General features: G+C 45.1%; 1 protein-coding gene across 1 annotated transcript in view; it reads right to left on the reverse strand.

Moving 5' to 3' along the window:
- The window catches only part of AKT1S1 (AKT1 substrate 1), a 47601-nt gene that overhangs the window by 5894 nt on the left and 25552 nt on the right, over positions 1-16155 (reverse strand). The window contains exons 3-5 of the mRNA XM_061564670.1: positions 7189-7272; positions 2357-2595; positions 1015-1157 (exon numbers count right to left, since the gene is read on the reverse strand). Coding sequence (XP_061420654.1) covers positions 1015-1157; positions 2357-2595; positions 7189-7272 — 466 coding nt within the window. The remainder of the gene's footprint in view (positions 1-1014; positions 1158-2356; positions 2596-7188; positions 7273-16155) is intronic.

A 16155-nucleotide genomic window follows, 5' to 3' on the forward strand; every position in this document is an offset into this window, starting at 1 on the left:
AATCTCTCTTGCTTTAGCACTCAGGAGATTGCACCCGCGGTGCATTACATGTCACCGCATCTCGTAAGACCAAATATTGCCGGGTGTACCCAAACAATTCTAGTCAACAAAGCACGAAAAAAATTACAGTTCATTTGATTATTTCTCCATTATTGTTGTTTTTCAGCATGGCATGTTTCGGAATACATTTGTAATGTAATAATGGAAATCGATAACGATGAGGATAATAATAAAAAAACAATAATCAGTTCCCAGTGGCACCGATTGGTGGCGGGCGTTTCATTGTTATTGCTGTGCGAGGGTGAAAATCCACACGTTCCGTTTCCCACCTCGCTTAGCAGTGGGACAGTGGGTGCCGAACGGCCGGCGGGAGCGAGCGTAGCTCTTACAAAGCAAAGACAAAGATCCCGCGTAGAGACTTAACAGACTGTTGGAGCAAGTTCTGTTAGCGAGCACCTATAAAGGCAGGCACAGCACACGAGGGGGTGGGGTGGCCAGCACCACGCCTGGCCGGCTTGGTCTTCTTAGTGGTGATGTTTACACACCACACCAGGTACTCATTTGAGGCTGAGTCGATTAAGGCGAGGCCCAGGACCAGTCTAGATATTCGTCACTGGTGTTGTCCGTGAGCGGGAATCGAACTCGTGTCGCCAGGTTCGTAGCGCAGCGCACTAACGGCTACACCACTACTACACAGCACGCACCCACGCGTACGAGCGTGCGAGTCACGGCGTCCAATGGCAGCGTCTGTGCAAGAGTGCACGCGGTAGCCCGATAAGCATGGTTGTAAAGTGAGAAAGAAGTTCGACACAACAACAACCGCCATTCGCCACTAAGTGGCGGTGACGTCACCACGACGCTTGTTGTGCCAGGTTCAACACACATACATACAAACAACAACAACAAAACACAGCCCCACGTCACCCGCCGCCAAGCGTCGCCCCTCGCCGCATCACCTCTCCGCATCACCGCGCCGGGCGGTGGTGCGCGTGGCGCTCGCAAAGAGGAGCTCACTTTTTCTTTCGGTAGAGCTTTTGGAATTCGCCCGTGTTGAGACGTGGCCGCGGTAGGTCGCCGAACATCTCCGTGCCGTCCGTCACGCTCATGGCCAGGGCCTTCATGCTGGCTCCGATCTGATCCAGGTCCGGCGCGTTCATCTGTGCGGGTTCGCAGTGGGGTTATGCTTTGGATTTGGTGGAGAGTTGTGAAATATAAGATGCTGCTGCTGCGTGGAAAGAAAACCAAACGGAGAGAGAGAGGTCCCGCACCAAGTGGGAGAAGAAAATCTGAATTAGGCATGGAATGAGCTGAAGGAGGTGACTGGGCAGGTGGTGGTGACAGGTAATGAGCTGAAGGTGATCGAGGGAAGATTCTTTTGGAGAATACCAAGAGGAAAGATAAGAACGACAATGCTAGGCAACTCAACAAGGATGTTTGGACAGATGAAGAGGGGCAGAAGAAAACAACGGAACGTGATGGATAGAATTATAACGCAGATCTGTCTACGGGCAGAGCACTCATTGAATGTGAGCTTCTGGGCTGATACTATGACTGCCAGCACAGGCACTCTGTTTTTCGTCTGGTGGCTTAAATCCTCTGTGTGATTTTGTAGATTTAGCACAAGGTGAGGGAACAGCTAGACCTCAGCTAATTTAGCTGATATTAAGGAATATTCTACCAACTTTGACAATAATACTGCCACCTTGTGGCTAAATAAAAATACATAACAAGCTAACAGACCTGACGGAATTTATTTTTCTTTCCTATCTTGTAATCTCAGTCCGTGTTTACACCACTGCCTCCATAGACGTGTCCATTGAACTAAAGTCACGTAGGTTAAAAGAAAAAAAAGAAAATTTGCTGTATCAAGTAACTTACTTGATACAGTAATTTGCTGTGACGGTTTCACCTGAAAACGGAAGCTTGTGTTGCCTCCGATACGTCGTGATTTAATTTATTTGTTATCTTTTAACCTACGTGACTTTACCGAAAAAACCAAAGAGTATGAATCCTTGCAGTCACGAAAGCTTCAAATCTAGAATATGATATAAAATCAAGCCAAGTTACTTATTATGCAATGCAATAGTGCATGAAATATACACAGGGAAGAGATTAACTTTATTTAAATGCTGGTCCCTTGTCCCAGTGCCCATTCTGGAGGGGGCATGAGGGCACATGCACGCCGATTAGCCCCAGGCATGACAGTCACGGAGCTCAATCACAGCCACTTCTCCACAGCGAATGTGTTAACACAAACGGACACACACCTCATTCGCTCTCTCATGTCATGCGTGTCACATGGCGCTGAAAGCATGTCTTGGTCATCGAGAAACGTGCTCGAGTGCGATGTTCTCACCCTGGCCTCTTTGTCTGGGTCGTCCTGATGCTTGCCCTTCTGCTGATGATGCTGCGGATGATGCTGCTGATGATGCTGCTGATGATGTTGCTGATGATGCTGCTGCTGATGCTGCTGCTGGACGTGCTGCTGATGCTCGATTTGCTCCTTGAAGCCCCAGACTGGCACTCGAACGGGCAGTGACTTTGCGTACTGGTGGCAGCCGGCCCTGGAGTTAGTGTCCTCACTCAAGCTGCCGTCTGTGCACACAGAAAGGTTGGTGTTAAAACAAAGTATTCCCCTTATAGCCTCAACAGACTATGAAGGCATTTCCAGCTCCAGGCTGGGACCGCTTTTTCCTACGCAGTACTGTTGTTTCCACATGATACCAGGTACTCATTGAAGGCCGAGTTGACCTAGGAGAGGCTTAGGACCGGTTCTCTTTGGCACAATAATATAGCTAACCGTGTTATTAACCATGGCACACCGCTGGTAGTCGGCAAGGCCACACCAAGCGGTCAGTGGAAATTATTGCAGATTTATAATTTTTCATAAAACGTACATTTTATTTCACGTTTGTCCACGAACTTTTTTTTTTTACGATTGCCAGTGGTCCTTCAGTCCAGAAAGGTTGGGGGGCACAGTAAATGGGGGCACCACGGTGGTGAGATGTAAACTACCTCGCCTGGTATACAGGAGGTCGTGGGCTCGATCCCAACCCTGACGCCCTGTCGTCATGTTCATTTTTTTCCAGGTGCTCAGGTTTTTCCCACCACATTTAGAAACGTGCGTTTAGAGTTTGGGCTGATATAAATATTGACGTGATAAGCCACTCCATTGAGCTATCATTTGTGGCCAGATCGCTTCTGAAAACGAGCTGTACAGTTCAGTGGGCCTTACTTGGTAAGAAAAAACTTTTGTTTTGTTTATAACTGGATGGAGTACACAAAATCTGTGATCTGATCCCATCTGTGAAGGTCATTCCTGGAGTCCACAAACTAAGTTGTACCTGCGGTAGCAGTTACATTGGGGAAACGAAACGACATGTCTTGGACCGTGTTCGCGAACACAAGTCAGATCTGAAACACGACAGAACCAATACCTCTGCCGTGGCTGACCATTGTCCTAACGCTGTGGGCTCGCATGATATTGTTTTTTCTGAGACCAAGGTACTTTGCAAACCTTCGGGCAACTATCAAAGGTTTGTTCATGAAGCCATCCAGATATATAAACATAGACAAAACTTCAACCGAGAAGATGGATACAAATTGAACAATCATTGGAAGGATGTTATTAACCAAGTAATGCCTTAACTGGTGGTGGTTGTTTCCATCCTACCTGCCGTTTACTAGTAGATGTCCCCCCCCCCCCCCCGTGTCCCTACCCCACACCTCCCCCCCTCTCTCTCTCTCTCCCCCCTTTCTTACCTATATAACCTCTTGCCATGGCAACTCTCTCGCCTACTTCAGCATTTTCTTGCTGTGGTTGTTCCACCTGATTAAGATTGCTTGTGTTGCGATCGAAACGTCGTGATTTGTTTGATTTTATTTCTACCTACGTGATTTTACCGAAAGAACCAAAGAGTATGGATTCCTGCAGTCACGAAAGCTTCAAATCAAGATTGGATGGAGTAGTTGTCCTATCACCCTCAAGTGGGCAGGCGTGGATTTGTGACTGAAAATCCTGCCAATGGGGGTTGTCTCGTTTGCATTTGCAGTGCCCCCTTGTGCTCACTGCCGTTCATTTCCCATATTGTGTTGAGTCCATGTGGTCAAAATAGGCATCTCCTGCAGTCAGGCTTTTTCTATTCGTGCATAAGTCGTACTGCATGGTTTCACAGCCACTATAAATGTAAAAGAAAAATCTTAAATCGAATTGTGACTCTGAATTGCAACATTTCATGAAACCGTCAGGCTGCGAAAATTAATAATTCCACCTCTACTCCTGAGGCAGCAGATGGTTATACACATTCAACCCTTTCCAATAGGGGGCACTGCAGACGTAGTGAAGGCTTACATTCACGGGGTCACGGTAATTGTCTTTCTTAGGAGAGCTCAAAACTAGAGAAAAGCAACTGTAAGCCCTGTTGACAAGATGCGGGACGCAGCCCCCTGAATGAATGGAATATTAAAGGGTACCATCAACGATGACACTGATCGGTTGAAGTCAAAATAGCGATTCACACTTTGCATTTCAATGCAGTCAAACTTTTATGACGGGCCATGCAAGTGATGATGACCTTGTTGTTGTTTTAGTATCGTATTCTCTGAATAATAAGACAAACTATTGTTCCCTGTATTATAAACAACAGTTGGGGGCGTGTCTTATACTGCGGAGAATATTTTGTCCTCCGGAAAATGTGTTTCAATCTATTTGTTCAGAATCATCTTTCCGAAGATGGTTCTCCAAAGCAATACATGACCACCTAGAAGAGAGGGGGATACCATCAGCTGTTCAGAATAATCTTCCAGAAGACATCAATCACCTCCCTATTGCAAAGCAGAACATTCACAACCACATTCCGGATGTCGGCTCTCCATAGAACCCGTACGCTCTCGTGATGATGAAAAAAAAACAACTCAAAATGACCCTAAAGCGTGGGGTGCGTATTATTTTCTGGAGCATCTTACGATGGGAAAAATATGGTTGTTTCTATTTTTGTTAGAACTTTTATTTTACTGAGGCCCATCACCTCCAAACGTTGGGGAGCAGCAGATGAGAAGTATGTAAGAATATCTGTCAACCCCTTATCAGTGCCTACCTTACTGCAGACCAATTCAGACTTTATTGGTCACCCCGTGCCCAATAAATCTCAACGTTCATCCGACAAAGTCCCATCACAAGGGAGAAACACAAACAAATAGACAAAAAAAAGTTTTACTCAACTTCCCTGTACAAGAATAGAGGTAAACCGTATGGGTTGAAAGGTATGTTTATGTTGAATGTCTTTTGCATCGTACGTAGCCAACCGTGCTATAGAAGGATGCAGGGTAATCGGAAAGATGACGCTGCTGCTGCGTTGGCATCGTTGTGCAAGCAGAGTTAACAAAAACAGTCAAAACGTTCGACAATAAGATTGTGGCCTTAAAATAAACCGTAATAGGCGACGTTTCAGGCAACGTCTCTTGATCATAGCCCATTTATGTGCGATGAAGAAGGGAATTTGCCGGAAACATCACCTATCCTATATATTTCCTTTTAAGGGCAGAATGTTATTGATGAATGTGTTGATTTTTGTTTTAATAGTCGACGAGTTTGGGTAAATGAGCTCATAAACACCAATATATGATCTACAATTATATAAAAGCACAATTATAAATTGAGGGCAACATGAAGGGAACTAAGATAAGTGTAAAGCGGTCTCATCTAAAGTTTACCGCTTGAAGCATAACTCTTTATGTAAATAAGATTGACGGTTGAAGGTGTGGCGAGGCCTACACTCGCTGTAGGGATTGCGGTGACCGGTAATGAAGTCAAGAGTGCTTCGTAAAGGCAAGAATTTAAGTGGTGACAGAAGATTAATGTGTTTTTTTATTAGGATTTTATGAAGCAACAACATAGGCCCCATAACAATGCTCTAGGTGACAGAAAAACCGGTCGGGGACAAACTCGAGGCCCTCAGACCCGACGTGATCGGTCTATATAAGACAGGGGAAATGAACCGCGGGTGTAGGCGTGGGGGCTACACATCTATCGCCTCTTTCACACAAAGGTATCACGTCGCGGAGCCAATGTGCTTTTATCTGGGGGGGGAGGGAAGGGGTGGTAAGGGAAGAAGGGGGGGGTAGATTAATGTTGATTACAGAGATGAGAAAAGAAGTGAGATTGTGAAGTGAGGATGGTGGGGAGGGAGTCTAGAAGATGTCGAAGTGCAAGTGAGCAAACGGATCGCACAATTGGCCATGGGTATCGCTGATTAGCTCCGAAATGGAGCATCAAAGTGTTGATACATCTGGGAATGTGTGTTACTGAGTTAATATACGATATAGCCAAAGGCTGGTTCGAATTAAAAACAAGCAGAACATTTCGAAAACAAATCAAGCATATCTCCCTAAAGTACTGAAAAACACTTTATAGTGTTGTCTCTGCTAAAAGTGACATTGTGCAGAAGTACAATGCAAATGAAGCGGTGAATCCCTGATACAGGTATGAACTTAAGTCATAGGTTGCTAGCGGGATGGTGGTGGTGCAGATAACATGGAAATTATCTCTCTTGGTCGAACAGCAGGGCTCCACAGTGTTTGTATCTGCATGTGCGCATGTGTGGGACTTGTAAGGCTGGTAGAATTTTGTTTTATAGCAACGTTCGCATACTGAATTATAGGTTAGGTAAGCAGACTTTTTTGTTTCTGGGCTGTGGGGAAGAAGAAAAAATAACAAGTGGCAATCGGTTTCCAAAACAGGGCTGGGCCCCTCCTAGGTCAACTCAGTCTACAACAGTATCCACCACAGTGTGTCAACCTTGCCTCTCGGAAGACAACGGCTGGCCAAGCGTTGCTCTGGCCTCACAGGAAAATCTTGGCATTGTGGATGTTGATGACAGTACACTCCCCAAGCACACGTAACTACTTGTGTCAGTCCACCGCTGGATGAGTGCCTTCCCCCATGTGGCGCCGTCGTGGGGGTTATTTCACCTACTTCACCACGCTGTGCCAGTGCGGTTTGGTGAAGGCGGAGAGAATAGACGCGGGAGCATAGAAGTATAACCCTAATTTTGCTGTACTTTTCCAAGCAGTGAGGACAAATGGGGACTCTACTTCCAAATTCACAAGTAGTGACCGCATGATTACCTTTATAACCATTCATCGCCATTCTTCATGCAAATCAAACGTATTCACTGACGAGATGCTTACCATCCGTACTCTCCTCCTCTCCATCCGACTCAAAGAACGGTTCGCAGTCATTGATCGGCGAGTCTTCATCCATGACAAACAGACCTGTACACACACACAGAAACCACTGTTAAACCGCTGACTAACGGAAACGCACGAGCACGCATGCACAGGCTATGGTCGAATGAGCGCAGACAAACATTCATCAGCTGAAATTATGGCTAGCTTTAGAGCCTGGCAAAAAATAAAACGAGAGTGCGCCTCCTCCCATGAAGGGCGAGTAAGAAAAGCATAGGCTGCCATGCCAGATTAAATTTTCCCATGCATGCGCTAACTTTCGTCATCAGCAATGCTCCACACGTTTGATTATCCGATATATGAACAATTGGACGTGTGTACGTTTGGACTTGCGCATGGATGAGCCGATGTCACTAGTACTGTCACAGTACTAGTAAACAGAACATGCCAATTCGACAGTGACGAATTGGCATGTTCTGTTTACATGACAACCCATACTAGTTGGCTGTGTCGGGTGGTGGCGGGTTTTAACGACACATTTATATATTTACGCGATCTAACCCAAAAACCTCTATTATGGATGATATTGGTCGCGAAAGCCTACGTGTTAAAAAGACAAACAATTACCCCTTGTTGGCATTTCCTGATGTAAGAGAAAAAAAAGAAAAGTGACCAGAAAAAGCCTACATGCACATTGATTGGCAAAACTCCACACAGATATGGTATAGGACGCAGGAATGGCATCAACCGTATTGCACAAAATGCTTTTTCTGCACTGTGCTGAAAGGGCTTCAGAGCGTTATGGATGGGTTTTATAGTCAGGAACACGCTTTACTTCCCCCAGCATCTCCATGCTGTCACGCGTTATCCCCGCTCAAGCGCAGACTAAAGACCTTTCTTTTTTCCCCTCTGACAATGAACGACTGTCTCTCTGTCGACGTGATAAATATGCCAAATGTTCTGTACAGCGTCTTGAGATGTGATTACATTTTGGATGCTATATAGAGCCACGTTGTTGTATTGTATTTGAACCGCCAACCTCGCAGTACATTGAACATGCCAAAGCCTGTTGGTGAGACTCAGAAGATGTGAAATTGGTGCAGTGTGCATTGCTGGATAACACCGGTCCAAAATGCCCTCTGGTTGGTATACTTGAAAGTCATTTTATTTTTGTAAGATAATTTTTTTTCCTTCTCTTGCTTGCCAATTATTCATACACTAGCTTTACTACCCGGCTTCGCCCGAGACTTGGATTCTTGTCTTGGATTAATACACGGCCTACGTGGAGGGTTGGGGAGGAGATGCCTGACGTCAGCAGGCACACTGCGTAACGCTTCCGCATGCGGGTGACATCACAGATGTGACGTCACCACTCACTTGGCATGCAAAATATATCCATTATTGCGCCCCCCCCCCCCAAAATACAAGTCTATTTTTATATTTTTTGCATTGTGTACAGTCTGGAAACTACCCACATGCCAAATTTCAAGTTTGTTGCATGTCGGGAAGTATGCTACAGACACACATTCACAAATTTCCCTTTTATATGGCTACACCACAGTCAATGGATCAGTAGGTCACGTGTGGTGGGGTAAAGAGTGGATTCTCCCACACAGTCCAAGACGTTTGGCCACCGTGGAAGAGTAGGCCAAAAATACCCTCTGGAGTTGCTCTCTATAACTGCCTCTAGGCGGAGGCCCTTCCGCCAGCAGTGGCATGAGCGAGCAGTTCCAGAGCTGTGCATTTTTGCATTTTGGCTGGGTCACAATTGAACAAGAGCCCACCAACTCAATGGGTCTCACCCAACAAACTGACACATCGTGGATTTTACCAGTGACGTCAATTAAAGATTCCCCAAGCACTCCAAGTCATGGGATTGAAGTATGCCCCGACCACCACACCCAGTCACAATATCACATGCGTGCACGGTTTTCCCGAGCCACATGGATTGTGTGGGAACGAGCGCTATGGCAGCAATCCAAAATTAACAAGCGTGAATGCTGTGAGTGCCACTGGTTATTGCCGGCGATTGGACGAGCCATCTCCTGTGATTTAAACGTCTGCCACATAAAGCTGGAGCACTCCCGGACATCCTCCCAACACATACTGTCCTGCCCTGAACTTTTATAAACGTGCTCCGGGCAATATTTCATCGCCCTGTATAAAGTGTCAACCACTTGTAAATCTTATTTAAAAGTACCCAATGTAAATATTACTCGACGATTTTAATTAAGGTTGCAACGCTTTATGTTTCTGTAACCCCGGACTTTCTACTCATCAACGTAAATTTTACGACTATTACTGTTACAATAGCAAGTCCGCTGAATATCGCACACACTAGCAAACCCATGATCAGCCGGCAATAAAATACATGTAAAACATAAAATATGAACGTAGCACTTGTAAAGATAGAGCAAACTCTTTTGTATCTAGCACGTGAGCACTGCCACTCAGTATTGCTACGGTAGTGTTAGTCACCGGAATATAATTAGAATTTTGATGTTAAAAAGGCCTCTGCAAATATCACGCGGATTCATTGTATATTTAAAAACTGTAAACACGTATTATAAGCATAATTGGCATGTCCATGGGACAGGTGACGCACGGTGAAACGAGGTGACGCATACCCCCAAGTGAGCGTTGTAGCAGCAAGGGTTGTTGGATCAGGGAGGTACGTGAAACTCCCAAACCCCCTGGGACGCAAGATGGCTAGAAGATGGATGCACAGCAAGTAGGCTTGTCAATCTGTTTGTGTGGAACTTTGAGTATTAACCCCCCCCCCCTGCATTAATGCGTTTTCTCCAGGTGCTTCAGCTTCTGTCTAAATTTCGATTTAAAGCTTTCGTGACTGCAGGGATTCATCTTCTTGGTTCTTTCGGTAAAGTCACGTAGAAGGGAAGTAAAATAAAATAATAAAAAAAGCATAATAAATTAATTATTTTATTATGTTTTATTTTTATTATTTTATTACTTCTACGTGACTTTACCGAAAGAAGCAAGAAGACTTCTGTCTCCAATCAACATATTCCTTACAAAACAATTGGTCAAACATCCCAAACCAGAACCCTCCGGGACAAGAGTTGTGCGCCTCTGTAAGGCTTTCCTGAAAACGTAAATTGCATTAGTACTGATGTTACGTGCCTTAAAGCAGCATATCTAGTTAAACATTATTTAAGCTCAATGAACGTTCAAGCAAACAGATGTGACAATGTAGGCATCGTAGATCTGTTTTTATGGGTGACCACCTTCTGAAGTCACTTTGTTCACAAATCTATAACTGCCTCCTGGTGTTTATATTACAAGTGAGAAAGTTTTCCCAAGAGAAGCCACTGAGCACAGCACACAAAATAACCTCTTTAAAATTAATGTTCTATAGCATGTACCGCGGCACGTGCAAATATCGTCTTTGGACAGACATCTGTTCGAATCTAAATTAAACACCAGAGTGAGCTTAGTTGCATTTGATTGTTTGTTAAGCTTTCCTTCACCCTGGCGGTTGCCTCTTTCATAACCGGCAGGGGGTGTAGTTTCCAATAATTTATCGACCCCATATACCCATCACCTAGTAAGGAGAAAATAGCGATACTTCTCCATGTCATGACGACACAGCGCTAAGAATGTCACGGTTTTGAGTTATGACGATGACGCTCCTGTTGAAAGCGGGAATTGCGAGATTTTAACTCCCTCGCCTGGTATAGAGGTCGTGTGTTCGATCCCGACCCCGACCGTTGTATACCTGGAGTTTGCATGTTTCTCCCCGTGGTCGCGTGAAATTTTTTCCAGGTCCTCCGTTTTTTCCCTCCACATTTAGAAAAATGCATTTCGAGTATTTGGCTGCTATCAATTTCCACATAAGCCACTTCGTTTTGCCATCATTTGTGGCCAGGTCGCTTCTGAAATAAAGATATTTAGCTTGTTGGCCTTACCTGGTCAAATAAAAAATTGTTTAATGTTTTTTACATCATTGTCATTTTATTATTACTTCCGCAGGTTTATATACGAGCAGCATTTGCATTGCCACAAATGGGAAAATAAAGTGTTGCATAAAAGCCGCTAGTGTGAATACTATAGTGTGGCAAAATGGGGCTTTTGCTATAGACTGCAGGCTGACGCTCTACTGGCGCTGTCACTAAAACATGTGCATCCTCCGAGCAGGTCACTCTCCTCTAATCGAGCCCCTGCAGACCAAACCGTGCTCTCGAAAAACAAGAAAAAGTGACTCAAATCCAAAGATCAACATTGACGTCATGTACCTTTTGAGATGCAGGCAACAAGCCAGCACCTCAAAAGGTACTGTACATCAGTTTTGTGATCAGTTTTCCCGACAGCGACATCTCTGCTTCGTTTCATACCATGACCCAGATGTTTATTATGCAACAGGTGTGCACCGTGAAGCCGACTATCATTGCCACAAGGGCAGGGGGGATAAGGCGTCACACCTGCACACAAGTCACCACAACACCAGGTGCTGCTGCCGGTAATCAGTGCATTTCTCAATTAGCATTTTCTCCTTTGCTGGAGTTGGCACGGCAGGTTACAAGACAGAACTGTTAACGAGGCCTCCTCTTGCCTAAACAGTGCAGAGCAGCCCCGGTGCAACCTCGGCAGCGCATCTGTGTCACCGTGAAAACACTGCTGCCCGTCAATGACACGAGTAGCTCTTGATGAAAAGTCAACAGCTGTCATTCTGATTTAAAGCTTTCATGACTGCAGGGATTCATATTCTTGGTTCTTTCGGTAGTCACGTAGAAGGGAGATAATAAAATAATAAAACAAAATAAAAATTCTGACGACGAATATAGCTGTCATTCTGTTTGGGGAATTGGCCCTGCCGTATAAATGTGGAATTTCCACCACGGGCTCAAAATGAACAAGTGAAAATGGGCGCTGCCCTATCTTTGACAAAACAGACACTTTTGACGACACACTCAGTTGCGTGACCAGGCATCTAATAAGTCCTACCATAGATTATTCACACGTCATAGGTTACATCGAAGTTACGTTTAACCAGAAATAATGCAGAAAGAAGATACACAGTTGAAGATAATGCCTGTGTTTTACAAATCTAAATTGCAGTTATTCTCCTGTCACTAATCTGCTGAGCAAACTGATTTTCGCAAGGTGAGAATTTGTGTGTTCAAGATAAAAACACATTCAAGCTAGCAGGAACATTGGCTCGATTACCACATCATAAATGTTTATGTCACTCACAGGGAATGGCTCATTCCTTATCGAAAGGCCTGGTCTACCATTGTGACCCCTGTCAGCTGGTAACCTGTGGCCCTGATTCAGTCTAGACTCTAGGTTCATCACAGAAATGCTCTTCATAAACTTATAAAGTAATCAATAAATATACAAATGCGTGTTCCACTGCTGCGCCAATTTTCTGACACTGAATTTCTTCGCCTCGCCAACTGCGGAATGTAAAGAGAGTCATCCAACTGCAATGCACCATACATCTAACAGTGCACAATGCACTGGTGGCGTGACACCATTCATCACCGCCCAGGCTCTATTTCAGCCCATGAGGATTGGCTGATAGGTGTCAGGTTATCTGGCCGCCGATTAGTTTAGGGCAGATCCTGTAAACAACCCGGGGTTGAGTGGATTGCTCATTCGACGGGTTCGCGGGGGTGCGTGTGGAGTGCACGGCAAGGTCACCCTGATATATATGCGCACGTAGGCCTGGCTGTCGTTGCCCGCTGGCGGTGGAGAAATTACGCTGTGGGCTCTTGACAGCTGCACGGGCTATTAAGGTTCATGCTCTGACTTAACCCTTTCAGTGCCCCCCTCCCCAGAGCCTCGATATCCAGCCAAAGGGACATGACCCAAGGTGGGGAGGGGGAATCCAATAGACTGGTCAGTGCGGACAGAGGGCTTTACATGAGGATGCAGTTTAGAAGGTTAAACTGTGAGGACAGGAAGCCACATCATCAGCATCAGTTACCTATAAATCAGTTCTAGAAGAGCAACCTTCAGGCCACATACGTGGATCAAGGCAAGTTTGATTTTTTTCGGCAAACCCACAGATGATTCTATAAGCTTAAGTACATGAGCATCCAGTATTTATATAATAAAGCCGATATGTAAAGCAATGATATCTTCATTAGAACATTCTTTTGAATGTCCCCATTACTCTAATTCCATTGATTCAGCCAAGCCGACATATAATACATGAATGTGAGCCTTATTTGGAAAAAAGAACAATTGATTTATGTTGCATTGCTTCTCAACAAGAATGTGCAATGTTTGTATCCCTGTTGCGCTCACCCCGTATACACTTTAATAACAGTGTTTATCATAGAAACTGTATCTGTATGAGAGACTTGCTTTTAAGGGGATCAATGTCTGACGTTATGCGGTGCTATTGGCATAACTGAGTAAAGTACACACAGTTCATATTCTGTAACATGTGCCCAGACTTAATGCTTCCTCATAGTCCATTTAATACTGGTAGGAACCTCCTGGTTACACCAGCCCACAGGGGATTATTGTGTCCATCCGTCGTGCAGGGAGGGGGTGGGGAGGGAGGGGCTGGGTGGGGAGGGTGGGGAGGGGCTGGGTGGGGAGGGTGGGGAGGGGCTGTGTGGGGAGGGGAGGGTGGGGAGGGGCTGTGTGGGGAGGGGAGGGTGGGGAGGGGCTGGGTGGGGAGGGTGGGGCTGGGTGGAGGGTGGGGCTGGGTGGGGAGGGGAGGGGCTGGTCACCCCGTGGTGCCCTTATAAAACTCAACGTTTAACCTACTCACGCCGGCTTGTGCCCGGCCTCACAGTCGGGCATATTTTCGGAATACACCACGCCGCCGTTGACCCTGGCCATTGACCGAGCAACCCAACGTTCCTACCAGCTCCCTCCGCAGGAATATGTTATTTCTCCCACTCTATAAAGGCATCGCGACTCATCATCGCCTTACGATGATGATGAGTCTGGCTTCAAATGAGTACTGCAGCCAGTTAGAATGCACGACCTGAGCCATGCAATCAACATTTCATTTAGTCTATTGATAACAATAGCTGGGGATTATTTTGACAACCTGTTTCGACACCTTATTACAAACATCCTGAATGTGCAATTACAGCAAAAACAGAATAATATGCGTTGATGGTGAGGGGAGGGGTACCGTATCAAGACGAATCCTAATCCGTGGTGCGCCGCAAAAGTTAAGACTTAAAATCTGCGGAAAAGAAATCGTACCGACGCGGTGTTCAACACATTCCGGAAGGAATTAACCGCACAACTCCCATTAATCTGTGGAAATATCGTGGATTGCAGGGGAAGTACGGCACGTGACGTAATATACGATACATTTATTACAGGATTTTTCTTCAAAATGTTAGATTTGGTTTCCAAGTCCAAAAAAGAAAAATGTCAAATTCGTTTCTACTGCACAAATGTCAGCACAGGCAAGCTGTGCCGATTCACAACCCAAAATAATGACTGCGATTCGCAGATTTTAAGATCACGAGTACATTGGATTTCTGCTGTGTTTGAAAAAAGAGTACAGTACTCCAATCTACAATATCACTGCCTTTACCGAGTCCGTAGTAGTCAGTTCTGCTATAACGCCGCGTGTTGTTTTCATCATGCGAAATGGATATAACACGATGAATATATTAGGGAACACATTTTTACTAACGCGGATGCGAATTGAATATAATACGACTGTGTGAAAAGAACTACATCGCGCGAGTAGAAAGAAGTGGTTGTGCGGCTGCCCCAGCATAGAATCACACGAGGTGAGATACTGCTGGATGCTTCTAGATGCTACCCACGCGCCTCACTATTTGTTCAGCCTGCACACGCATCACTCATGTGATCTAAGACTGTGCTTTAACCCATTTTATTTATTATAACACGACTTTACCCATAACGTGGTGTTCTTCTGGAACTTAACTACCACGTTATAGGAAAACAGACCGTACTAAGCCACAACATCTACAATGTTAAGATAGGGTCAATGAACATCAAGTGCCTGGTGTTTTTTGTTTTTTGAATTTGAGATTAGCCCAATATTGCATCAGATGCTTCATGGTGTGAAACACTTGGCGTCCATCAAAACAGGAAGCACGGTGGCTCCACAGCACAGTGTGGGAACTCCACTGTAGTCACGGTGAGGCGTTTGTGCTATCGACCTTCGTATCTGCCATGCACATGGAGCCTGAAGACGGAGAAAAACTGTGGATCTGCTTCCACCAGACAACAATGTGTGCATCGATAAGCGAATGCAGACCACAGTACTTCTTACTGTATAACCGCCCAAGTCAGTGCAACCTTTCCACACGATGTTTACATGAACCTAGTAGGCGGTGTTAAAAAAAAAGTATGTTTTTAAACCCTCAAAGGGAAACAGTCGACCGGTTGGCTTGATTTATAACTTTCACATGGCTCTGCAATCGACAAAAGCAGCGTCGATGACAGCTCTCCTCCAGCCTTAACAAAATGCTCATGTGAAAGCCCTCGGTGTTTAGAAGGCACACCCATTGCTTCCTTGCCATCTGTCAAAAACTGAGAATGGTCAGGATGTGGTAGTACCAGTAATGTGAAAAAAAGACAAATGTGAAAATCAACACGCCATGTGTTTATGGCACCCAAATGGCTTACCAATACAGGTCAGCCCGATGGCTCTGTTGCTAACCATTCCTCCCCACATACACCCAAAATCTTCTAAGTAATTCAATCCATACTATATTATTTCTGAAGTGACATAAGAGGCACACTGAAAGGTCTACCCTATGCCGTACCCATAAACAGCATTGTGCATAAATAGCATCGATTGAAAATGTCTTACGTTAGCAACATGTCAAAACAAACCAGTGTCACTATGCACACAAACTAACGTTACAATATTTACTTCCCACTGAAGGTCTAAAGCCAGTTGTTGCAATTCAGCATGGCCATGGCAGGAAAGGATAAATCAAATAGTTTTTTCCCCACAAAGTCAAAACGATAACTTATCCATGTCCCCTCGTTTGC

Source organism: Lethenteron reissneri, chromosome 33 (genome assembly GCF_015708825.2).
Source record: "Lethenteron reissneri isolate LAM-NWPU_2019-01 chromosome 33, ASM1570882v1, whole genome shotgun sequence".
NCBI classification, from domain to species: domain Eukaryota; kingdom Metazoa; phylum Chordata; class Hyperoartia; order Petromyzontiformes; family Petromyzontidae; genus Lethenteron; species Lethenteron reissneri.